General features: G+C 38.1%; 1 protein-coding gene and 1 long non-coding RNA gene across 6 annotated transcripts in view; one reads left to right on the plus strand and one right to left on the minus strand.

Annotated features, from left to right (window-relative positions):
• LOC129437338 (uncharacterized) overlaps positions 1 to 9871 on the minus strand; it is a 30757-nt gene extending 20886 nt beyond the window's left edge. The window contains exon 1 of the long non-coding RNA XR_008642238.2: positions 9736 to 9871. This is a non-coding gene — a long non-coding RNA (uncharacterized lncRNA). The remainder of the gene's footprint in view (positions 1 to 9735) is intronic.
• The window catches only part of trpc7b (transient receptor potential cation channel, subfamily C, member 7b), a 94183-nt gene that overhangs the window by 40194 nt on the left and 26541 nt on the right, over positions 1 to 27448 (plus strand). For all 5 annotated transcript variants that reach the window (XM_055178077.2, XM_055178078.2, XM_055178081.2 and 2 more), the window contains one exon: positions 25098 to 25277. In XM_055178077.2, the coding sequence (XP_055034052.2) occupies positions 25098 to 25277 (180 nt within the window). The remainder of the gene's footprint in view (positions 1 to 25097; positions 25278 to 27448) is intronic.

The following is a 27448-nucleotide window of genomic DNA, read 5'->3' on the forward strand; positions in this document are numbered from 1 at the left end:
AGTGGTGGCGCTATACCCGAGACTCACAATAGGCACATCGATGCAATCAGAATCTTCAGACGAACAAACACCCCGTGTGTCATCACAATAAGACATTTTTTTACCTTAGATATTAGACACTTCCTGTTTCTCTGATTTCGCCATGAATTTGTCGCCTCGCCATGGCAGAACCGTTCGAGATATCAAAAATCCCTTCGCAATTTAGCAAGTACAATGTCTCGGCATCATGATCAGCACGTTTGGTGTCAATCCCATGAATCCCCTAGAAGGAGTATTCAAAAGTTCACCGTATGCATTTTTGAAACCATCCAAAATGGCCGACTTCCTGTGAGGCGGAGCTAATAGGTTTGATTGTGAAAGTTGTTCGGGTCGATGAGATCTATATACGTACCAACTTTCGTACATGTGCGTACATGTTTGCCCGATTTGTGCACCAATATTTTTTTTGCATTACAGGGGGCGCTACAGAGCCCTACTGCCACACCCGTGTTCCAGCGTTTGCCCAGTCCTAATGGCCAATGACTTTGAGGTCTGTGCCAAATTCCCGGTGTTTTCGAGCATGTTAAGGCACCCAAAGTGCATGCCAAGTGCTTAAATATCCCTGAAAATGAAAGTAAAGTTTGACGTGTTGCCATGGGAGCAGCATTCGAGATATCAAAAATCCCTTCGCAATTTATCATCTACAATGCCTCAGCATCATGTTGACCACTTTTGGTGTCAATCGCATGAAAATCCTAGGAGGAGAATTTAAAAGAACATTGCATGGAACTGTCAAAAAATCCACCTTTTGTGACTGCCACACTTCCTGGTGCCTGTTGGTGGCGCTATACGCGAGACTCACAATAGGCACATCGATGCGATCGGAATCCTTGGCCGAACATACACACTGCGTTTCATCCCAATAAGACATTTTTTGCTTTAGATATTAGACACTTCCTGTTTCTCTGAATTCGCCATAAATTTGTCGCTTCGCCATGGCAACACCGTTCGAGATATCAAAAATCCCTTCGCAATTTAGCAAGTCCAATGTCTCAGCATCATGTTCACCACGTTTGGTGTCAATTGTATGAATTCCCTAGGAGAAGTATTTAAAAGTTCATGACTGACACACTTCCTGGCGCCTGGTGGTGGCGCTATACCCGAGACTTACAATAGGCACATCGATGCGATCGGAATCTTCAGACGAACAAACGCCCCGCGTGTCATCACTATAAGACATTTTTTGCCTTAGATATTAGACACTTCCTGTTTCTCTGATTTCGCCATGATTTTGCCGCTTCGCCATGGCAAGACCGTTCGAGATATCAAAAATCCCTTCGCAATTTAGCAAGTCCAATGTCTTGACATCATGATCACCACGTTTGGTGTCATTTGCATGAATCCCCTAGGAGGAGTATTCAAAAGTTCACCGCATGCATTTTTTAACCTGTTAACCTTTTTTTGTTTTCTGAACCCCCCCACAAAAAATGTCATAGCTAAACTAAAATAGATACAGTTTATGAAGTCTTTGCACTAAAAGCATAAGTTTGGTCTCATTTGAAAGCAGACACTTGGAAGTTTATTAAGAGGTGAACATTAGTTACTGTCATAATGAAAAAAGTTGTTATAGAGAGCTTAAATTATACTTGTTTATTAACTCCACCAAACATTTATGAAATATTGTTATGAAAAACTAAATAAAAATGGCCTTGGAGCAATCTAGAAATGCTCTGCAGATAAAGCCACAGGTCTGACCATGTTCTGTTTGAAATCTGAAGATGATACCTCTAAAACTCTGTATTTTATTAAATGTTTTTTAGACCCATGTCATGTAAATTTATTTAGAGAAAACAGCAAAAATGCTAAGCTAATGTTTGTTTATTTATATCTCAAAACATCCTTTCAGTTTATTGTCCTATTGCTCCGGGTTTTAAACAGACTCATTAAATAAGCATCCGAATGAGTCATTATCAACTTTTAATCCTGGATATGGCTGTCTAAATGTTTATTTTATTATTATTATTAATAATTACTCATACATTCTATTTAGTGTTTTATTTCCTCCTTTTGTCTCAATTCACTTTCTTTTTATTAAATTCCTTTCTTACAAAAAGAAACTTACCTTAAAGAAGCTTTACCAGTCAAAATTATTCCTAGAAACACATATCTCATATCTCCAGACAGCAGATGTTTACAGAACAGCTAGTACGTTAGCTTAGCATACCATCAAAACACGACAAATAAAAGCATTTATAATAAAACTCACTTTATAACATCAAAAGTCGAGTGCTTAAACAATCATGCGTGATCTGATGTGGCTTTGGATTATAAAATAAGACCGAAAATAAACAGTTTTATGCTATTTATGCTGTTAGCTTAGCATAGCATTATAATATATAGTACTGTTATGAAAATACCAGACATAGCGTTAAAAATACAGACAAACCATATATAATCTTAATCGTGTTTATTGTCTCCATGGTTGTAAAACATCAAAACATCTTTATTTGCATGTTATTATAAAAACAGCGATCGCTCGTTGCAGGTCACTGTTCAAGTTCACGTCTGACTGACAGCTGCTGCTGAGCTCTGACGTCTGATTATTTCTCAGAAAGTTTCATATTGAGACTTTAGCGCCCTCCGGCTTCACGTATGAATGAAACAAACTGAGTGGGAATGACTGCAGACTCAAACTTGCTCATATCGCCATTTTTTGGAATAAAAATGGGTGAAATATTACCCCCCCTGCAGAAATTTGAAGTAAACATATAAAATAGAAGTAATATTTCTCCAAATATGCATACTTTGAATTAAAAGCCCCGATGGATGTTGTTTTATCGAGTGCTTTCATGACGATCACGGAGGAGTATTTTTATCAATGAGTGCGGCTGAGGGTTATATTTCAAATTAAAGGTATGTACCGTTTTTCATTTTCATAACGTCTGACAAAAATGAAGAAATTACTGTTACTAGGATTCTCAGATTAAAATAAAGGTCAAAAACTAAATCTTAAATCAAAACACTTTTTAATGATGTATAGTTGTTTAATGTAAGTACATTTAAACTAACAGTAATTTAAATTATGTAAATAAATAGCTCTTCAGTACATCCACGTCCTCGCGCAGGTTATCAAGTTAAACAATCCAAAATGGCGGACTTCCTGTTGGGCGGAGCTAAAATGTTAGAGGGCGAAAGTTGTTCGGGTCGATGAGATCTATATGTGTACCAACTTTCGTAAATGTGCGTACATGTTTGCCTGATCTGTGCACTCCTGTTTGTTTTTGCATTACAGGGGGCGCTACAGAGCCCCTGTGTCACGCCCGTGTTCCAGCCTTTGGCTTTCGGCGATCACGGACGACTCTGATGTCTGTGCCAAATTTCAAGAGTTTTCGAGTATGTTAAGGCCCCCAAAATGTCCAAAAGTGTTGAAAAAAAAAAAAAAAAAATAAAAATAAAAATAATAATCCGAGCAAAAACAATAGGGCTTCGCACCTTTCGGTGCAGGCCATTCTGGCCTGCTCCTCGGTGCTCGGGCCCTAAAAATATAGCTGCAAGCAGCGATGGCGGGCCCTCGCACGTTATTTTACCGCCACACAGTGCCTCCGAGAAAACGATGCACGGTGGGCATGTGCATCAAGTGGGTTAATATCAGTGGACTATTTCATGTTGCTACTGATCCATCTAGGTACTGTAGGTAAAAGAAACCCCACATTTTAGACAAACGGGGGCGCTAGTGAGACACTAAATAGACACGCCTTTATCTGACTTTTTGTCAACACTTAACAACCGACAACTCTGATGTGTGTGGCAAATTTAAATTTAATCTAAGCACGCAAAGAGCCTTAAATATGCCTGAAATAAAAGTAAAGTTTGACGTGTTGCCATGGGAACAGCGTTCGAGGTGTCAAAAATTCCTTCGCAATTTAGCATCTACAATGTCTCAGCATCATGTTGACCACTTTTGGTGTCAATCGCATGAATCCCATACGAGGAGTATTCAAAAGTTCACAGCATGTAACTGTCAGTCTTAAATATGTGTAAAAATGAAAGTAAAGCTTGACACGTTGCCATGGGAACAGCGTTCGAGATATCAAAAATCCCTTCACAATTTAGCATCTACAATGTCTCAGCATCATGTTGACCACTTCTGGTGTCAATAACATTATTAACCTAGAAGGAGTATTTAAAAGAACATCGCATGCAACTGTAATGCTTAAATAAGCCTTTAAAATGAAAGTAAAATTTGTCGCGTGGCCATAGGAACAACATTCGAGATATCAAAAATCCCTTCGCAATTTATCATCTATAATGTCTCGGCATCATGTTGACCACTTTTGGTGTCAATCGCATGAATATCCTAGAAGGAGTATTTAAAAGAACATCGGATAGAACTGTCAAAAAAATCAAGATTTGTGACTGACACACTTCCTGGCGCCTGGTGGTGGCGCTATACCCGAGACTTACAATAGGCACATCGATGCGATCGGAATCTTCAGACGAACAAACACCCCGCGTGTCATCACTATAAGACATTTTTTGCCTTAGATATTAGACGTTTCCTGTTTCTCTGATTTCGCCACAACTTTGTCGCCTTGCCATGTCAGAACCGTTCGAGATATCAAAAATCCCTTCGCAATTTAGCAAGTACAATGTCTCGACATCATGATCACCACGTTTGGTGTCAATCCCATGTATTCCCTCGAAGGAGTATTCAAAAGTTCACTGCATGGATTTTTTAAACAATCCAAAATGGCCGACTTCCTGTTGGGCGGAGCTAATAGGTTAGAGTGCGAAAGTTGTTCGGGTCGATGAGATCTATATGTGTACCAACTTTCGTACATGTGCGTACATGTTTGCCCGATCTGCGCACTCCTGTGTGTTTTTGCATTACAGGGGGCCCTACAGAGCCCCCGTGCCACGCCCGTGTTCCAGCCTTTGGCTTTCGGCGATCACGGACGACTCTGATGTCTGTGCCAAATTTCAAGAGTTTTCGAGTATGTTAAGGCGCCCAAAATGCCCAAAAGTGTTGAAAAAAATAATAAAAAAAAAATAAAAAAAATAATAAAAATAATAATCCGAGCAAAAACAATAGGGCTTCGCACCTTTCGGTGCAGGCCATTCTGGCCTGCTCCTCGGTGCTCGGGCCCTAAATATAGCTGCAAGCAGCAATGGCGGGCCCTCGCACGTTTTTTTACCGCTACACGGTGCGTCCGAGAAAACGATGCACGGTGGGCAAGGGCATCAAGTGGGTAAAATATCAGTGGGCTATTTAATGTTGTTTCTGAGCCATTTGGGGACTGTAGGTAAAAGAAACCCCACATTTTAGACAAACAGGGGCACTAGTGAGCCACTTAAGAGACACGCCTATGTCTGACCTTTTTGTCAACACTTAACAGCCGAAAACTCTGATGTGTGCAGAGATGTATAGTAACGAAGTAGAACTACTTCACTACTGTACTTAAGTACTAATAGGCAGTATCTGTACTCTACTGAAGTATTATTTTTTTCTCCTACTTCCACTTTTACTTCAGTACATATTTTCGATGAGTTTAATACTTTTACTCCAATACATTTTTTATGTGCTGCATAGTTACTCGTTACACTCAAATGCTACGAATCATTCCAAACCCACATTGTCACTGCCGGAGCGGTGATACACATTAGAAACACACACAGATTGTGGTCTAAACCAATAGGAGATAGTGAAGAGCGGACCCCTCCCTCCCTCTCACTCACAAATATGAGCCGCAGTTGTGGACAAATGTGAAGTGAAGAGAGAACCAAAGTGCACGAGAGAGACCGATAGAGAGAGAGAATTCGCGAGAAAGGGCGAGTGTGCGGGAAAGAATGAAACCTAAATACATTGAAACATCTTGTTCCTTTACCTATTACCATTACATCGACTAATATTTTATTAATTCTGAATTTTCTATTGCCATATTAGTTAAATTAATCTGAACATTCCTGTCCTTGTACTCCTGCTACAGCCAAAGCAATTGTGAGTGTCCTTTAGCTTAAACATTTGAAATAATATAAACAATATTATATTCAAACTTTTGACTGTTTTCTTTAATAACTACATTACACAATACTTGTACTTTTACTTTCAGTACTTGAGTAGTATATTTTAAAATAAACTACTTGCAATACTTAAGTACAAAACATGTTTAATACTTCAGTACTTCCACTTAAGTGGTGTGCTCACTTTTTTGATAGAGCACTTGTACTTTTACTGAAGTCTGGGTCCCTAGTACTTTATACATCTCTGGATGTGTGTGCCAAATTTAAAGTTCAACTAAGCATGCCAAGAGCCTTAAACATGCCTGAAATTAAAGTAAAGTTTGACGCGTTGCCATGAGAACAGCGTTCGAGATGTCTAAAATTCCTTCGCAATTTATCATCTACAATGTCTCGGCATCATGTTGACCACTTCTGGTGTCAATCGCATGAATCCCATACGAGGAGTATTTAAAGGTTCACAGCATGTAACTGTCAGCCTTAAATATGTGTAAAAATGAAAGTAAAGTTTGATGCATTGCCATGGGAACAGCGTTTGAGATATCAAAAATCCCTTCGCAATTTATCATCTACAATGTCTCGGCATCATGTTGACCACTTCTCGTGTCAATCGCATGAAAATCCTAGAAGGAGTATTTAAAAGTTAACTGTATGAAAGGCTTAAATATGCCTTTAAAATGAAAGTAAAGTTTGACAGGTTGCCATGGGAACAGCGTTTGAGATATCAAAAATCCCTTCGCAATTTATCATCTACAATGTCTCGGCATCATGTTGACCACTTCTCGTGTAAATCGCATGAAAATCCTAGAAGGAGTATTTAAAAGTTAACTGTATGGAACTGAAAGGCTTAAATATGCCTTTAAAATGAAAGTAAAGTTTGACGCGTTGCCATGGGAACAGCGTTTGAGATATCAAAAATCCCTTCGCAATTTATCATCTACAATGTCTCGGCATCATGTTGACCACTTCTCGTGTCAATCGCATGAAAATCCTAGAAGGAGTATTTAAAAGTTAACTGTATGAAAGGCTCAAATATGCCTTTAAAATGAAAGTAAAGTTTGACAGGTTGCCATGGGAACAGCGTTTGAGATATCAAAAATCCCTTCGCAATTTATCATCTACAATGTCTCGGCATCATGTTGACCACTTCTCGTGTCAATCGCATGAAAATCCTAGAAGGAGTATTTAAAAGTTAACTGTATGGAACTGAAAGGCTTAAATATGCCTTTAAAATGAAAGTAAAGTTTGACGCGTTGCCATGGGAACAGCGTTTGAGATATCAAAAATCCCTTCGCAATTTATCATCTACAATGTCTCGGCATCATGGTGACCACTTTTGGTGTCAATCGCATGAAAATCCTAGAAGGAGTATTTAAAAGAACATCGCATGGAACTGTCAAAAAAATCCAGCTTTGTGACTGACACACTTCCTGGCGCCTGGTGGTGGCGCTATACCCGCGACTCACAATAGGCATATCGATGCGATCGGAATCTTCAGACGAACAAACACCCCGCGTGTCATTACAGTAAGACATTTTTTGCTTTAGATATTAGACACTTCCTGTTTCTCTGATTTCGCCACAACTTTGTCGGCTCGCCATGGCAGAACCGTTCGAGATATCAAAACTCCCTTCGCAATTTAGCAAGTCCAATGTCTCGACATCATGTTCACCACTTTTGGTGTCAATCGCATGCATCCTCGAGGAGGAGTATTCAAAAGTTCAACGCATGCATTTTTTAAACAATCCAAAATAGCCGACTTCCTGTTGGGCGGAGCTTAAATGTTAGAGGGCGAAAGTTGTTCGGGTCGATGAGATCTATATGTGTACCAACTCTCGTACATGTGCGTACATGTTTGCACGATCTGTGCATCAATGTTTTATTTTGCATTACAGGGGGCGCTACAGAGCCCCCGTGCCACGCCCGTGTTCCAGCCTTTGCCCGTTTGCAATGACGGACGACTCTGACGTCTGTGCCAAATTTCAAGAGTTTTCGAGTATGTTAAGGCACCCAAAATGCCCAAAAGTGTTAAAAAAAAAAAAAAAAAAAAAAAAAAAAAAAATAATAAATTCGAGCAAAACCAATAGGGCTTCGCACCTTTCGGTGCAGGCCATTCTGGCCTGCTCCTCGGTGCTCGGGCCCTAATAATAATCCGAGCAAAAACAATAGGGCTTCGCACCTTTCGGTGCAGGCCATTCTGGCCTGCTCCTCGGTGCTCGGGCCCTAATAATCCGAGCAAAAACAATAGGGCTTCGCACCTTTCGGTGCAGGCCATTCTGGCCTGCTCCTCGGTGCTCGGGCCCTAACTAGTTTAAATACATAGCTGCCAACTCTCACGCATTCACCGTGAGACTCACGCAATTGACCCCATTCTCACGCTCTCACGCCACACATCCATTTTCTCACGCAGGCTCGTGCCCACCATTGAGATTCCCATTGAGTTTAATAAAAGACATTAAATAATTGCCTAATATACCTAACTGTAAATACTGTAAAACGCCTATCTCTATCTGGCGTGCCTCAAACAGCATAAAGCGCTCGTCAAAGTCAAAATGATGCGAAGGCCAATCAAATCAAAGAAGGTGGAGTTATTGTTTACAGATGCCAAAGCGCCAGCTACAAACCACAGAAAGCGAGTGCGCGGCTGCGCGATGGTGAAAGAGCAAAGCACGATGTAAGTAGCTAAACCAGTGTTCGCAGTACTGACACTTTTATATTTTAGCGTACCTTCACTGTCTTAGGTGCCACCACTTCTCATGTTGCTGGTACTTTGCTACAAAGCGTCAAAGAGCATTTCACTTTATGTGGCGCTGCGCAGGAAGTTCGTCAGCGAGGACATCAGAGTACCGCGAGAGCAATGCGAAATGTTACAAAAGGGTCCGCCTTTACCTTTGCTCTCGCGTTACTCTGATGTCATACGCCGATCAGTCAGCTCCGCACCAGTCGAACACACAAAGCGTCAAGGTCTGGATGAAAAGCAGAGAATTGCCCGGATTCCACGCACGCAGATACCCTCAGAAAACAGCCATTTTAATCAACCATCACTCGCGTGTGCATGTTTGCAAGTAGTACAAGCCTGCGTGATGTTTGCTGTGACAGTTTTAATAAAAGAGAAAAAAGTCAATTGATATTTGACATCTATAAACAATAATATATACGAAATATAATTATATGGTCTTGACATACACATTATCTGTTGCTTAAGTTTAATATAAACTACTCATTTGGTTTATTTGATTGTGACAGTCTCTCTATCACCAATCACAAATCATCACTTTACGCTTATCTTTCTCAGTGGATAAACTGAATCAAAGCTGCTGTTATCTGCAGTTATACATTTTACAGAGACCAGTATTCATTAGATTTTTAGAACTTTTTTGGAAGGAACTTTTATCAGAAGGAAAGCATAATAGAATTGTCTAAAATAATGGTAAAGACTCTAATCTCAGGCAATTAAACTCAGTAAAAGCTTTTATTTCCATTTAATTTCTAAAATATGATTCGATTTATATTGTGAACCATTTTAACGCAGTATTTTCCAACTATTTAACACAGAAATAGCTAAAATCCACACTATTATCCATTGGCAAATGGTTAGGACTTATATAAAAAATTACCCCCCCCCCCAAAAAAAAAAAAAAAAGAAATCTCACTCCAAGCTGAACTCAGAAGTTGGCAGCTCTGTAAATAACATACAAGAATTAAAACTATGAACAGCAGCACATTAACAAAGCTCACCTGTCGCTATCGTTAAAAACACCCCGGGGAAACACAGGACATGACGCATTCCAGGGAGCAGCCAATCAGCGCTTAAAAAGGGACTGCCCCTTCCTGATAGGTTATATCAGCTGTCAATCACAGCTCACCTAATCCTGCTACAAATGGTTAAAATATTTTGTTTTAAAACTGTGGTGCTTAAATACGTGTACAAACGTTACGTTTTTGTGACCACGCGCACAAGAGCGTGATGTTGGCACGTAACCTCAATAGAGACGATAGTCCAAAATCTCTACCGGTTGACTTTTTTTTTACCGGTTAATCATGTCTACCGGTTTATAGCCCACCCCTAATGTGTTAGATAAATAAATTATATGTATATGCAGTGTACTGTATATAAAATTATGACTGCCGCACTATGCTGGTGCATCAGAGTTCACATCAATGACTAACTTTTTTGGCATAAGAAGTATTCGTATCGCTTCATGAAATGAGATTTGAATTATTGTAGTCACATGGATTATTTTAAGAATGGTAGAATGCCTATGTTTCTGAGCCTTGAATGTGTTGCGTTGCTGTTTATGGGGGCTTAGGGGCTAATCACACCAAAAGAGTTTATTGCCGTTGCATGCGACTTATTTGAATGATATAGTATGAGCAGGGAGCGTTTGCGCGCTGTTTATGCTCGCAGAGTGGCTTGCGGTTTTTGCCGACAGCCGCAGCAGGTGCTTTTGATTGAGCGCTGAGAGCGTAGAAGAGCCCAACGTCATTTGAGTCTTTCCATTGTCCAATCGAATGAGGGGATAGGCGAGCCTTATGTTGTGGTGAGGGAAGTTTACAGTTGCTTTGAAGAACCGGACCCCACTCGCTCACTCTCTCCTGCGTGTTTGTGCACCTCTCACCCTTAAACAAGGTCAGAGCAAGCGCCCTCTTTTTAAAGTTTCTGCTAATATGACAGTTAACAGCAAACGAGCACTCACGCTTCAATATTTCATTGACAAGACAGCTGACTCGGTGGTTGCTTAGCAATATAAAACGCCGCGTCGCACTGCTCTTTTTTTTAAAAAAGGCAGTGCGTCGCGTCTTGCGTTTCCAAGCGTTTAAAGCGCTTTTGGTGTGATTAACCCCTTAGAAAATGTAATTCGTGATTTGAAAATGAACAAAGGTCTAACTGGTGTGTACAACACAAGGGTGAGGAATTAATGACAAAATGTTCACCCTAGAGTGAACTAACCCTTGAAGATGCTGACTTTAAAGGCAGCTGCCTACTGTGTGTAGTGAGAGAGACAGCTCGCTAATGAGTGTGAGTCTCATCTGACGGACAGATCCCGTTCTGCTCCTCAGGAATCACATCCGTCTGTTGCCCAAATCAATTCAAACAGTGTCTCCTGAGGGTTTACACTGGATTCATTCTGCATACACTGATATCCAAACATCTGAGAGCACCAGTCAAAATGCTTCTGTTTTACAATGTACAAATCACACTGACATGTGAAGTGTAAGTTGAAGTGTTTATCAGTAATTCTGTGATGTGTTTCTTAGTCAGTGAGTCTCATTAGAGAAGCACAGCAGAATGCTTTATATGCATTAATTAGAAGTCACATCCTGTCGCTTCTGTGTAGTTCAGTAGTCGAGCATTGGGTTAGCGGCACAAAAGGTTATGGGTTGTGGACATACTAAAAAGTGTATAGCTACTCTACCTTGTAATTAGGGATGCAAAATTTATGGAATTTTCAAGGATTTCCATGGGAATTAACAGGAACTAATGGGAATAAACTGGGAATTTGAAAAGAATTGCAGAGTTGCCTTTAACATGGGAATTAAATGTAGTTTTAAAAAGTCTTGCAGCATAATTTTTTTAATTAAAACAACAAGATTTAATGCAATTTTTAGTTGAATTCCTACCCTGCACATTTCTCAGTCACATGCACACTGCTTACTGGAGGGCCATTAAGGCCACACACCATGCATCCATGTACTTGCGTTCTTCCATAACATTATTACACGGCTACTTGTCACATAAGAAAAAAAACTGGACATGAATATGAATTTGAAACATTTTATTGGCATATTTGTTTTAAATTAACATTTTTATCCTTCCGCGAAACTTTGCACAGATGCATAAAATGATCGTAATGCCTTATTAAGATCCTCTGCTTCATACTTGTCTGTCTCCATTTTTTCTCTTTTAGCCAGTCTTTGAGAAGTTTTAATGCCCAATCTGTATTTTTTGTGTGTTGGCTTTGTAGCTGTCATGCTCTATTTTGTCAAGTTCAGTCTCAGTAAGCTCTCTGTGTCTTGTCGTTGTTCGTTCTTCTATCCACTGTTTAAATGTTTTGTTTTTTCCGTACATGTTAAAATTAATGTCAAAATTTTCCATTCTTAATTGTGGTTGTCCAGTGTTTGTCACAAGATGGCGCCAAACAGTAATCTTTATTGGTCTTTATTGGCGCGGAGCGATTTTAATCGTACAAGTAGTACCGGCTATGCGTTATTACTTTGGAGCGGTTATTATTTGAAAAGAACGAACCTGCAAATGTCTCAACTGACCAATCAGAATCAAGCATTCCAGAGAGCCGTGTAATAAGCACATATAATTTGAATCCTGCACACAAAATAATCTCAAAATGTTCATCTTTGCAGGTATTCATGTAAATTACATAAATTTGTTTAAAGAGCACCTATTGTCCGATTCACGTTTTTACATTTCCCTTGGTGTGTAAGTGTGTGTTAGTACATGTTAACGATATGCAAAAGGTACATACCCCAAAGTAAACTGACACGAGTTATTGTCTCCAACGTAAATCTCTTTTCATACAGATTAGCTGGCCAATCAGAGAAACAGAGCTTTTTAAATCCGTGGATTTCGGAAAGAGAATGAAATCTGGAGCTACAAAAATTTACAATATGTGGAAAATAATGTTTTTTTTTTTACTATAAACCATGCAAACACATTGTATTATGACAAATACACAAAATAACGTTTTTTAGCAATGAAATGGGTGCTTTAAATTCTCCTTGTGCTGTGTGTAAGCTAGTGTACAATAACATTATACCATTGTAAAGGCAAATGCACTGACTGAGAAAACATTTTAGGTAAGATAATTAAAAAAGTACCCAAAAGTTTGGGCACATAACTATTCATAAGCAGACATGCATGCAAGGTAATACACATTTTAAAGAATCCTGATATTTATGCTCATCAAACATTGCATTTATTTGAACAAAAATCCTTCAGAAATCATTTATATTAGAATTTTTGATCAAATAAATCCAGAATCCAATTCTTCGAAATTTGTGTTACCTCACATGCATGTCTGCTTATGACCAAACAAATGGTTATTTATGTATGTATATGATATACACTGCAAAAAATTATTTTCAAGAAAAAAATTCTTAGCATTTTTGTCTTGTTTTCAGTAAAAATATCTAAAAACTTTTAAATTAAGATGCTTTTTCTTGATGGGCAAAACAACCAAAGAAAATAAGTCTAGTTTTTCATGAAAAATATTACATTTCAGTGATTTTGTGCATAAAACAAGCAAAAAAAAAAATCTGCCAATGCGGTAAGTAGTTTTTAGACCAAAAATATCAAATATCAAAAAAGTTTTTGCAGTGTAGTTTATATATATTTCTAAATAATCCCCATAAATTCCTGTAAATTCCAAGTTTCCAGTTTGGAATATTACCAAAATTCCCCAGATTAAGTTCCCATGGAAAGTTTCCAAAAATATTTGCAACCCTACTTGAAATGCACTGTAAGTCGCTTTGGATAAAAGCATCAGTTTTTGAATTTCAACACAAAACATCATTGGTTCCTGCGGTGGCATCGATTGCTTTGTCAAATCCAATCATACTCTCCTTCCTTCTACATTGTAAAAAGGGTTTTACTCCCCAACCTCATATCAACTCTGTTAGGTTTTCTGTGCCAGTTAAATGCCCAGACGTCTCTGAGCGAAATCCTGCAGAGACACTTCACATTCAAGAGCCGTATGGTTATAGAGAGAGTTTCTTCTGTAGAGATGATGGCCATATTTCCATTTGGTGAAAATAATACTGCTATTATCCTTCCAAAACACGCAGCAATCTGCCCAGAATTCAGTGAGTGTCTTTGTGAGTGCCGGACAGCTCCATATGTCTCATGAATACTGCTGCCACCGGTAACATCAGGGCTGTTGCCTGTGGCGACGAGACGGATGCTGAGAGTTTAGCTGATGGATTTCTTCCTGTTCCTTCCTGGAATTTTTCATTAGCGGACGGGGCCGAGTTCATTTTAAGGACGGATGTCATTGACTCCAGGTGTATTGAGACTGAGCTTGTTTGAGGAATTTAATTAAAGAAAGCTTAAAACCTGCCTGTTAAAATAAAACAAAAATATTCAGATAATTTATAAACAATTTAAAATTAAAGCATTGTGATTTTTTTTTTCTCTTCAGTGCATGAACACATTTCAGCCTGTCCTGTTGAACAAGCGCTGCTTTTCTCTAGCAATGGACTGCAAAAAAATAAAAATATTTTCGTACTTATCAAGAAAACGCGTCTTGATTAAGAATTTTAAGATATTTGTACTTAAAACAAGACAAAAATACTAAGAAAATAAGTCTATTTTTTAGACAAAAAAATAACATTTAAGCCATTTTGTGCATAAAACATGCCAAATTCACTTATATTTTATATTCTTTTGTCTATAAACTAGACTTATTTTTTAAGTTATTTTGCCCCTAAAGAAAATGCATCTTGATTAAAGAATTTTTTTGCTATTTGTACTTAAAACAAGACAAATATACTAAGTAAGACTCATTTTTTATTTCAAACACAAAAAATGACTTTCTGACTGTATTTTTGTCTTGTTTTAGATGCTTTTGCTTGATGAGCAAAATGACCTACGAAAATAATATACAATTTAATTGAATTTGTGCTTAAAACAAGCAAAAATATCTTATCTAATTATGTAATTATTATCTAAATATCTAATATATATGCCAATGGGGTGAGAATTTTTTTTTTAAATATGATTTTTTTTTCATAAACACTTGATTTTCAAGAAAAAAAATCTTAGTATTTTTGTCTTGTTTTCAGAAAAATATCAAAAAATTCTTAAATTAAGATGCTTTTTCTTCATGAGCAAAACGACCCAAGAAAATAAGTCTAGTTTTTAGACCAAAAATATCAAATTTAAGTGATTTTGTGCATAAAACAAGCAAAAAAATCTGCCAATGGGCTAAGCACATTTTTCTTGATTTTTCCCCCCCTTGAATTTAGTGTTTAAGAAGAATTTTCAAGATTTTTTGCTTACCCCATTGACAGATTTTTTGCTTGTTTTATGCACAAAATCACTTAAATTTGATATTTTTGGTCTAAAAACTAGACTTATTTTCTTGGGTCGTTTTGCTGATGAAGAAAAAGCATCTTAATCGAGACATTCACGCGGGAATTCGCGTCATGGGACGGGCTTCTGCGTTGCCGCTGCAAACGCGCGATTTGAATAATTTGAATTTTGGCGGAAAAACGCGCCGCATTAACCAATCAGGAGCTTGCTTTAGTTGTGACATGATTACAGAAAGTGAGGATGACTTATGGCTCGATGACTAGAATTTCACGCGCGGATTTCACACGCGAATGAAGCAAGTACACTCAAACTGTTCAAGCGGCAAACTAGGCACGGTACACGCAAATTTGACGCCTCAACGCGGCTGAATTTTTCTTAAACACTTAATTCAAGAAAAAAATCAAGAAAAATGTGCTTAGCCCATTGGCAGATTTTTTTGCTCTTTGTGTAGATCTTTGCGATCTAAAACCTAAAAAATGTTGTACTGTAAGAACAAACTCTAAACTTCTCCCAAGCCGGACCCACATTCTGGACCCATAAACTCCCTCCTTTATCAGGTCGGCATAGACCTTGCCCATCTTCAAGGCCTTGTTAAAAGCTCACTTCTTAAAGTCCATTTGAGATTCTGTTTGATATGGTTGGATTGTTGTCTGGACTGATTTTAGTGCCTGACTGTCTTAAGTTTCTGTTTTCATCACTGTCCTAGGCTTTATTATGTCTTAAAATGTGTTTTAACCATTGTAAAGCACTTTGGGAAACAAGTGGTGTATTATGTGTGCTTTAGAAATAAAGGAGAAAGAAAAAAGATAAAAAGAGCATCTTTCTTCTACTAACACCACACTGGTATATTCAGTTCAATTCAGGTTGAATTATGTATAGCACAATGTGCAAAGAAGTTTTACAGAAAAGTTTGCATTCAGTAATGTGCTGTTGTCTGAATGATGTTGTTTAATGTATAAGTTCTTGTTGCAGTATAATGAAAAAGTCTGTAATGAAGCATTATGTAATTTAGCATATTAATATGTGGCAACATTCATTGTGGCTGTAATGGAAAAACCATATTCGACTACCAGTTCTGAATATAAAGCATCTGTTGTGAATGTTTGTTGTTAAAGAGTATATTTGGATTATTCATTTAGTTGACACAGTTATCCAAGCGTCTTACAGATGTAAAAACACTATAGCAATTTATCATATAGGAGCAAATAGTATTAGCAGTGTCACAACACAAAATTTCAGTAGCGAAGCAGAGCAGTGCACAGCAATATTAGATGTGACATTGAAGAAGTGTAGAGAAAAAGCATAAATTGCATTTACAAAAACCCACTGACAGCAGATGTCTACAGGGCACGACTTCCAGACATATCCACATTACTGGCTTTACATGGTCACGACAAGAACTGAATTAAGATGGACATGTAGTCACTTTGCAAAAACAAGTTTATCAAGTGACTCAATCAATGTAGTTATTGATCTTATCGGGTATTGAACTCAGAACTTTTCTTTAATGGAATTGGGTAGAAGAATAATGATATTGTGTCAGTCTCTCTCTTTCTCTTTGAGTCTATGTGTGTCTTCATCCCTCTTAATGACTGATCTCTTCTCAATAGTGTGATGAGAAGGGCAAATCTGTTAGATCAGCAACTATCAGTCATACGGGCTGTCCACATGTATACACACACACACATTTCTTATTGGGTTGATTTAGGGACTGTGTTGAACTATTTTTATTGACATTTTTATCCATCCACTCCATCATCATATGCTAAAGAGACAGTAGAAAATAACAGATAAATAACAGTGACGTGACACCTACAACTTACAGATTGTCATGCCATGTCTGCAGTAATGATTATCTGATTTCTAATGTTTAAACTGACAAACTTACTTGCATAATGTTATACCGATCTTTAATGTAGTTAATCAAAGTTATTATGCAGTAAGTAAATTATACAGTATGAAAACGTGGCGCTAGAGAGTTTAACTGTGGGTTCACACCAGACGCGAGTTCAACGATTTGCACAAGTAGATTACATAAAAAGGCACTGCAAAGACACGATTAGATGCGTCCTCGTGTGGGGCAATGTGAATGGCGCGATATGGGCGCCGCATTTGCTGCGAAAAAACACACACTATTTACCTCAAACACGTCTTTGCCCAAGTTAAAAATATTTAACTCGAGCGAAAAATTAGCATTACACAAAGTTAAATCCCGTGAGTAATATAGAGCGAGTAACGTGATAACCCGCATTTGGTGTGTACATGAGAGACCCTAACTGTGGGTTCACACCAGCCACGTTTGAAGTGTCAAATTTGTGTCTACTGAGTTTACTCGCTTCATTCGCACGTGAAATTCTAGTCATCGAGTCATTCACGCTGAAATTTGCATCATGGGAGGGGCTTCTGCGACTCTGCTCGCTTCCTGTAATCACGTCACTACTAGAGCAAGCTCCTGATTGGTTATCGCGGCACATTTTTTAGCCAAAGTTAAAATTTTTCAACTCGCGCGTTTCCCGCTGCAACGCTCAATTCGCGCCATTCGCGTGAACTAGACGGAATCGCATCTAGCGCACCGCGCTAAACGGCTCATTTGCGCTGTGAGATCTCCCGACGCGCGTCAACGCATATTCACATTGACTTAACATTGAAATCATTCGCGCTTGATGCAGCATTAGTGTGGGTTCACACCAGCCGCGTTTGAGGCGTCAAATTTGCGTCTACCCCATCTAGTTTGCCGCTTGAACATTTTGAGTTAACTTGCGTCATTCGCGCGTGAAAGCCACGTGTGAAAGTCTATTCATCGAGATTTGCGTCGTGGGAGGGGTTCTGCAACTCCGCTCCCTTCCTGTAATCACGTCACTACTAGAGCAAGCTCCTAATTGGTTAACGTGGCTCATTATTCCGCCAAAGTTCACATTTTTCAACTTGTGCGTTTCCCGCGGCAACGCGTAATTCACGGCATTCTCGCGAACATTGGTGCCGCATGACCGCAAGGCGGCAACGCTTCTTCACATTGACTTAACATTGAAATCACTCTCGCTTAACGCCTCTACCGCTGCTGGTGTGAAAGCAGCATTAGTGTGCCAAAATTTTATGCAAAGTTTTACGGGCTGCTATAGAAAACAAAGAAACTTACAGTATGTGCCTAAAAAATGTGTGCTTATACTAGTGCAGGGAAAAGGTGCAATTTGAGTTAATGCTATTTTATCCTATGCGTGTACGGTATAAAGATGAGGTCATATTATAAAAACACAATTCAGGACATTGCAGACCTTTTTCTAGATGCAGATATACACCTGCAGAAAAAAAATTCCCTCTTTCCCCTTTTCAGAGAATGAAGTCTTAGTGTTTTTGTGTTTCTTGTGCAAAATGAACCCTGTTGAGGATATACGAGACAAAATATTGTAGCAAGAATTGTAAAGGATGTCATTACAAAACAGATGCAGAAATCATGTCAAACACCTCATTTCTTTTTTTTCTTGTCTTTTATTGTTTTGACAAACAGAAAGTCTCATTGGTACCTCGTGCTATTGTACGTTGTTAACTGTTTATGCAAGGCAATATTTTAAAAGCACGGCAGTGTTTACAACATTTAGGGTTTGTTTATACATGCATTAATTTTAAATTATTCCAGTTACAGCACCACCCGTCGATTTGTTTATTATGGATGTGACATTTTTACCAATTTTCAAACAGTACAGATTAAGTATGTTAGTCTGCTCTGTTTAGAAACAGCACAAGACATCATGATCTTTCAGACTAGTAGACTACTGACCCAGGTGAAATGATGCCTTCATTTCTTGCATATGAAATTGAAGATTTTGTTTGTGATTAAACATGTTTTGAGTCTCAGTCACACCAGGTTATTTTATTACAGTTTTACCCCGTTGCCAAAATAGGTGAAGTCATTGAAGTCTCTTATTTTTTTATTTACCCTTTATTTTACCAGGTGATGTCCCATTTGAAAAGAAATTGCTTGTCATTTTATGAATTTCTTTACTGCTTTGTCTGACTCAGTGCAATGCCATTTTAAAGTCCTTTGCTTATAACAACTTTAAATACTTGATCAATTGAAAAAAATGAGTATTTTAACTACATTATTATTATTTAATACCTTGAAATATTTGCCAGCCAATCTGAATGCAGAATGCTATAAAGTGTGATAGATTATTTCTTTGGCTGTTTGAATCGTGAAAGGAACAGCTGGCATCCTTTAGTCATTTGAAATTTTAATACTGATATTTTCCTAAAAGGCTGTGCATTTGATCTCTGTGTGTGTGTGTGTGTGTGTGTGTGTGTGTGTGTGTGTGTGTCTGTGTGTCTGTGTCTGTGTCTGTGTCTGTGTCTGTGTCTGTGTGTGTGTGTGTGTTTCCAGGGGATCAAATATATAACCTTTGGGCTGCCAATGCAATGCTCTACCAATTGAGCTACAGGAACACTTTTTCCACATTGAATCTTTTCCTTCATCTCAAAAGCATTAGTGTAGATTTATGCATATATATATATATATATATATATATATATATATATATATATATATATATATATATATATATATATATATATATATAATATATATAAAATAGTATGTCTGAATTCATAGTATTTAAAAAACAGTAGGCGAAAAGGACTCGGATGATCTACTACTTCTGGCAAGTGTTTATAGACCCCTTCAAGGTTTGTAAACATTGAATGACTCTCGGGTGCGCGCGCAGCATGGGGTCAAACTGTTCATACCATCCAGGCTTTATAATTCAATCTAACAGAGCTGAAAAATGATGACTTACCTCAAATGAAGTGAGCACTACAAACACAAACCTCTTTGATATTTGCATTGTTCCAGTCTGCACGTTAATTGTTTGCAGCCGCAGATGTTGTATTTTTTTGTTTTTGAGATTCTGCATGAATCGCGAAAACTTAACGGAAGACCTGGTGGGATTTTCACAGCCCACGAGGCCACGACGCAAGTAGGCATTTTTGACGATACCGAATAATACGCAACTCAATCTGCTGTAATGGCTTTTCTGACCCCGACATGCGCAGTGGGAACCGCCTGTGACGTGAACCGTGAAGGGGTCTATTCGATGGACCCTTTACGACTTGATGGTATTTTCTTGGGTCGTTTTGCTCATTAAGAAAAAGCATCTTAAGAATTATTAGGTATTTTTACTGAAAACAAGACAAAATACTAAGAATTTTTTTTCTTAAAGGAATAGTCTACTCATTTTCAATATTAAAATATGTTATTACCTTAACTTAGAATTGTTGATACATCCCTCTATTATCTGTGTGCGTGCACGTAAGCGCTGGAGCGCTGCTATTACGCCATAAAATATAGTTCCTCTTTTAAATCCGCTTAGAAAAGCGCTACGTTTTATTTTGTACCACCAAACTTGCTCGTATAACTACTCGTCTTAAATAGGAAAAACGTTGATGTGTTTGGTCGCTTCTAACTTTATCTCTAAATGGTAACATTGAATGAATGGGGCTAAGCTAAATGCTATCGAAGCGTCGCAGCGCGCTCCAGCGCTTACGTGCACGCACACAGATGATAGAGGGATGTATCAACAATTCTTAGTTAAGGTAATAACATATTTTAATATTGAAAATGAGTGGACTATTCCTTTAAATCATTTTTTGCAGTGTACTTCATCTAATTCAGTACCTACTGTCACAATATGCGATTTTGGACCTAGCACAAGTCTTATATATTTGATTGTCTCATTTGTTTCCTTGTTATCAAACTCTTGATCTTGGCATCACTCGTCTCGTGCTACAAGAACACGTTCTTGTGTGTGTTTGACATGAATCAGCATATTTGACAGATAACATTATCTCTCTAGCTTGAGCGAACAGATCCATCTTTACTCTTACCCACAACAGCGAGACGTTTAGAGACAGGCAAGACTCACGGTGAGAGACACATTCTACCAGAGACTGATCGGTGTCTCGGTTTGAACAAAATAGGGTTCAGATACACATGGTTACTTGGAATTGTGGGTAATGCTGGCTTTACAAAGACAGACAGATTGCTTGTTATCCTTAGGAGCAATTCTGCGCTCAGCATCACATCTGTTTCACCCTTTGATCTTTCCATCTAATATAAAAAGCTTCATTCTTCCAGTGAAAGGACCAATCACATGAGATCTGAATGAACGGGCTGGATAACTGTCAGTTTTATTCTCCAGCTCGATTATTTTCTTGAGTTCACATGTGCCGCTTGCTCAGCTGTCATTGAAGTTGACATTGCGTTCTGGAGTTCGAGTTCACCAGCATAATACAAGTTTACTTCCCTGTCAGTAAAATAATTGGTGCCTTGTTTCATATCACTGTATGTCAGATAGTGTCTTACTTTGGACTTGTAACACAGTAGGATTTAAATAAAGACATTTAATTTGGTTTTAAACAGCAGAGCGCCTGCTCTATCCGGAGGAGTTCAGCTTTTTGTGTGTGTTGACGTCACGTCAAGAATGCAAAGCCTGAAAACTTTTGTAACTAGTAAAATGTTTTTTTTTTTTGTAAATGGTAACATTTGCTAACGGTGTATGGATGTCCCAAACTGCATATCTTCAGGAATGTCTTACAAGAAGTCCTGTCTAATAATTTTATAATAAATGTATAAATACATAGAATACATGATATAATACATATACATTTTAAAATAAATCTAAAATAAAATGCTAATCTGTGTGTTTCTCAAAGTTTACTTTTACTGCCTAAAGAGGAAGGAGAACAAGGATTGGTGCATCTGAGAAGCAGGCTGACAACATTCTGCCTACGATTAGACACAAAATATTGAACAGGTCCTGCAAATTAAAGGCATGATCTTTGAAAGCCAACATTTGAAATCACTTAAACAAACACGCTCCTACCCCAATAGAATCTGGACTTTCTTTTGATAGACCCTCCCCATGCATTCGCAACCCAGTCAACGATGTTGGTTATTAGACACGCCCCTTACTGCTGATTGGCTACAAGTGTTTTGGTACTCGGCCCGACTCTCTTTTCCAAAGCGTTTCTCAAAAATCATGCACCCCGCCTTTAACTTTGGAGGAACATAGCTAAAAAAATCTTCTAAGGGTAGATGGATGTGGACTGGATGATGCTCTGGATCAGGGGCGTTGCTAAGGTCAAATGGGATGGGGCAGCTTAGTTACCCCCCAGAGAACATGACATCACATATAAAGCGAATATTTGCGTAAAGTGCTTTAGTTGGTCATATTATTTTTGGTCTGTCTGTTCTTATGGTGGCTGTCTTGTTGATTTTTTTTTGTTGATAAACCAATTTTACATGATAATGTGTCTGAATGCTGTTGATAAACGTGTCTTTTGTGGTTTTATAGAAGCTACTTTCCATAAAACAGGGAAATAAGACTCAAACACCTCTTAATGTTGAAACAAATATTTTTGGTTCAACAACTTTGGTTCAGTTAATTTATTTCTTGACTGGTGAAGCAAAACTTGAAGAAAATTTCTACTGAATAAAAGGTCTGCGTGGTTAAGATATTATAGCTCTTTTTAAAAGCCTGTCCAGAATTGTTGTTTCATAGAAATATTACAAAGCCATGAAGGTTATGGAAACATTTGAGTAACTTTATTCTTTGTACCATGGTGAAGGGTGAATTGATTTTTGTGGTGTTGAAGTTTAACTGCTTTGGTTGTTTTGTTGAGGAATTCATTAGTTGAAGGTCCCAGTAATTTACTCACCCCTATGTTATCCAAGATGTTTATGTCTTTTGTTCAATTGAAATGAAATTAAAGATACAATTTGTATTTATGTGCCGAAAGATGGCGCCAGATCAAACAAAAACAATGATGTTGTTTACTGACGCTCTGAAGCAGCGTGGAATTATGGGATTTGTAGTCTTTAATCAGACGAGAACGAGAAATCACGTTGATGGATAAGGTAATCAAGTCTTATAAATGTTGCGTTTGATGACATCATTTATTTCATTATGTAAGTTTATATGTGATGTTCAAAACGAAATTGTTAGTCATATTGATATTACAGTATTAGTCCAAATTCGATGGTAAACACAGCTCAGAATTAAGTTTTCAACTTACAATGATTTTTCACATAATGTATTGACAGTACAAATCTTATTGTGAAGTGTCTTAAAATGACCATTTATATTGCTGTACAATACCTTTTGATGTGCATATCGTCCGTGGGAAGACGCGCTGATTACAGTAATGTTGTCATCAATATAATAGCATACGTTTTTTTGAAGGGTTACGAATCAAAACAACTCACCCATCGCGTAAAACACAAGCAGGATCAGAATCTCGGTCTAGTTAAATGTTGTCGTGAAGCTCTCTCTATCCAGATAATGCAACATTAAATTGATCCTCCCTCGTTTTGTTCCAAACTCTTCTTGGGTCGTTTGGTTGGCCCGTACGCTTACAGGAGCTGACACAACCAGCGGCAGACGGTACAGAGATATCCATAAGTCCATAAGCAAGCGCATAGTTCCGCATTTGTCCACAACACTGGCTGCGTCCGAAAACTCAAGGCAGTGAGGACTTGCCTCGCTGCCTCATGAGGACATGACTTCGGACTCGGAGGCCTGAAGGCAGCTCAGAGAAAGGCTTTCCGACGCACTTCAAAGGCAGCGTGTTTGAAATAAAAACAGAGAGCGCCTTTGTGATAACTAATCACATATTTGAAAACTACAATACTAATTTCTCGCTAGAAATGAAATTAAAATGGTTAAAAAGTGAAAATATACGTTTATTTTCACTAAATTTGTGCTCCAGCCGCTTCCTTGGCCGCCATTTTATTTTTTCGAGCTCGACCACTGTTCTCATGTGGGTTACGTCAGTAAAGGCGGTGACAAAGGGTCACATGGATATTAACGTCATTGACAGGAGACTGCACTGCCCCGTGTCAATGTTTTGAATGGAAATTTTCTCACGATTTACAAGTAGTAGAAAACACTACAGATATTGATAGTAATCAGCTGGACAAAATATATAACACTGGCCTAGTGGTTTATGGAGATTTTACTGCAAATATCTTACAAATTGCACCTTTAAGTTGTTTTTTTAGGAAAACATTCCAGGATTTTTTTCCATACAGCTGACTTTAGTGAACCTCAAGGTTTGCAGTTTCAATGCAGCTTCAAAAGGATCTAAATTATCCCAACCAAGGCGAACGGTACATTCACACGAGGCGAAAGCGTTAACGCTTGACGGAAGGCTTGTTTGAAACGTGGCCAACAGCCAATCACAGTGGCCGCAACCTATGCTCCGGTCTTCCATAAACATAATTGTTTGGCTCTGCCTAGGTTATTTGTATAAGGCAATCTGACTGGCTGACGCACGTGTTGCCACTTGAAAAGTTTAGAAATGTTCAACTTCTGCCGCGAGCAACGGCAGTGACGCGGCGGCGACGGTTCCAGAATTCAGTTTGGCAACGCATGACGTCACCCATTAAAAGTGAATTGGATGCGTTAACGCTTACGCCCGGTGTGAACGCACCGTAAGGGTCTTATCTAGTGAAACAATCATTATTTTTTTTTAAAAGGACTTTTTAACCACACGCCCCAGTGTTTGCAAGTGTGGAGAAAGAGGAACGTTCAGACGTTGTGGTATGATACTAATAAATGTCTTTGTCAGTTTATTGTTTAAAATTGTCCACAAGTGTGCATTTCACATATGTAACGCGTGACCTTTCAAAGTGATTACTTAATACAAATGGTTGCGCTGGTACATCACACGGCCAGTGCAAGATGAATAGTTGTGGTTTAAATGTGAAGATAACACCCTTGTGCCTCGGTTGGGATGGTTTAGAGCCCTTTGAAGCTGCATTAATGTTGTAAACTGTTGAGGTCCACTATGGAGTAAAATCCTGCAATGTTTTCTTCAAAAAAACTTCATTTTTTTTCGACTAAACAAAGAAAGAGATAAACATTTTGGATGACATGGGGTGAGTAAATTAAGGATTACTCCACTTTCATTAAAAAATCCAGATAAAGTCTTTTTTTTTTTTATTGTTATGTGAATAAAAGTGAATTAAAAAGAAATCTTATCTTTCTCTCATTTTCTCTTTCAGAATGAGTACAGGAAGTTATCGATGCAGTGCAAGGATTTTGTGGTTGGTGTTTTGGATCTGTGTCGTGATACAGAAGAAGTGGAGGCCATTCTGAACGGTGATGTGGATCAGAACCCAACCACAGAACAGAGACCCTGTCTAAGTCGGGTGAAACTCGCCATCAAATATGAAGTCAAAAAGGTGAGAACGTCCTCTCTGTTCTATTGTAGATAAGTACCATGGCATTGTTCATGGTTTTACTATGTGTATTCATTCAAGTACCCTGTTTAACCATCGAGTACTATTATAGTAGCTTCAGTGTACCATGCTACACTGTATAAAATTTCTGTAGAAATTACAGTATTTCTGGGAGCTGGTTGCCAGTAACTTACTGTAGATTTTAAATGTATGTTATTAACTGGCAACAGTTTGTTCAAAGTTAAATAAAAATTAAACATTAACAAGTCTTTGGGCTTGTAAACACCCGGCACAATACGCGACGCAAGTGTCTGTTGCTAGTTTCAACCCAGCGCAATGATAATTTTCACATTTAGCGCTACGTTGTTTAAATAGCAAATGCATTTGCGCCCAATTTTGCGCCCATGGGTGTGTTCAGGCCCATTGTTGGCGCGTTGCTATTTTTAGGCAACTAAAATAGACTACGCCATAGACCAGGTTTAGTTGGTCAAAAGTCAATGGGGCAATATGTTTTTTGTTATTTAAAGAGGATGTTATTAATATGCGCCTATAAACGGAACGACAACGCGGGTTTGCTTATCACATACATAAATGCGCAACACCTCAAAAACGCTTTTAAATATAAAAGATTAAAGGATTGAAATGTAAAAGATTATTATTATTGAGTCTCTTGGACATAAATGAGGACCGATTATGAGACGTTAGAAGGCGTAAAGAACTGCTTCACCTGTAGCCTGGTAAGTAAATAAATGCTTTAAACAAATGCATCTATTTTTAAATGCTTTTTAAATGCTACCCCACAGATTTATTGTATATGATGACTCTGTGGATATGGTGAGATGAGAAAGTTTTTAAGTAATGCTTTTTAAAAATTCCATGGGGCTGTCCGAGTGCTGAAACGGCTCTTCGCACGTTTGTAAATTCTTTATCTCTTATTTGTATTTTTAGAGTACAAACCTTTTCTTGCATATTTGCAAAATATTATATGATATTACAATGAATATGTAGGATATCTATGCATTTACAGCAAATAAAAGCTTGCTATTTGTACTTCTATGACTGAAAGAAAAAGGCTTTTAAAGGTTTTAATCCAAAAAGTTAAAATTTCAATAAAAATCAAAACAACACATTTAACATTATTCTTAAACTGGTGGTCTTCTTCCTCTGCTTAGTTTTTCAGTTTACAAAGTTTGTCATCTAAATAGGGATTAGACTCCTTTAGACTGGCTTTAAAGGAGATAAGACTCTCATTGGTTTATTGCACGTTATGTCCAAAACACACCCATTACTCATTAGGAGAATATGAACAACCCTTTTGACCGTGCGCTTGGCGCACAAACTATTTTTCCAATTGTTAAATTAGCAAAAGTAGCATTAGACACGCCCATTTAGACCGTGCGCCGTGCACTTTAGACATTACGCTTAGATCATTAAAATAGGGCCCTTTATCTTTTACAGTAAGTTACTGGCAACCAGCTGCAAATTACAGCTAAGTTTTTACAGCTAATGCAAAATAATAATCCTTTAGTAGTCACTGACAGAGCTCAAACGGACTGAATGATGAAAGTAAATAATCAAATTCAAACCATTCAAACCAGATTATGTCTAATCCACTTCATAATTATGGTTATTATGGGTAATAATGTCAATAACTGTCAAATGTAATAATGCTTTGTGTCAACAGCATAATGCATTTCTGGTGTATGATTGTGCTTCTGCTCAAAGAAACGTATAGTGCATTACAATTTTGATCAACGTGTGTGTTCCTTGTGTTCAAACCCATGACCTTTAGTTTACCAAGACCTGTTTACGCAATGCTTTACGCAAAAGCTATAGATGAGCACAGGAACAGTTGTTCTGAATGTGATCGCATCCCTTATGACTCCTGTCAGGGCTTCATTGCTGCACTTTAAACACATAATAGACCACATCACAAAGATCATATGGATAACAAAATGGAAATTCGACCCTCAAAGTTATAGTTTTGTGAATGCAAATGTCACAGGTAAAGCTAAAGCTTTCTCCTTGGCTTCATATACCATATAGTCGCTCTGTTACGCATTCAGTACCATTCATATGAGTCATGTAAAAATGTTTTTATCACAGATTCTCATCCATCTTAATCCTTTTAGGTTCGTTTATTTGTACAGCACTTTTTGCAATCAATTCTGTTT

Source organism: Misgurnus anguillicaudatus, chromosome 16 (genome assembly GCF_027580225.2).
Source record: "Misgurnus anguillicaudatus chromosome 16, ASM2758022v2, whole genome shotgun sequence".
NCBI classification, from domain to species: domain Eukaryota; kingdom Metazoa; phylum Chordata; class Actinopteri; order Cypriniformes; family Cobitidae; genus Misgurnus; species Misgurnus anguillicaudatus.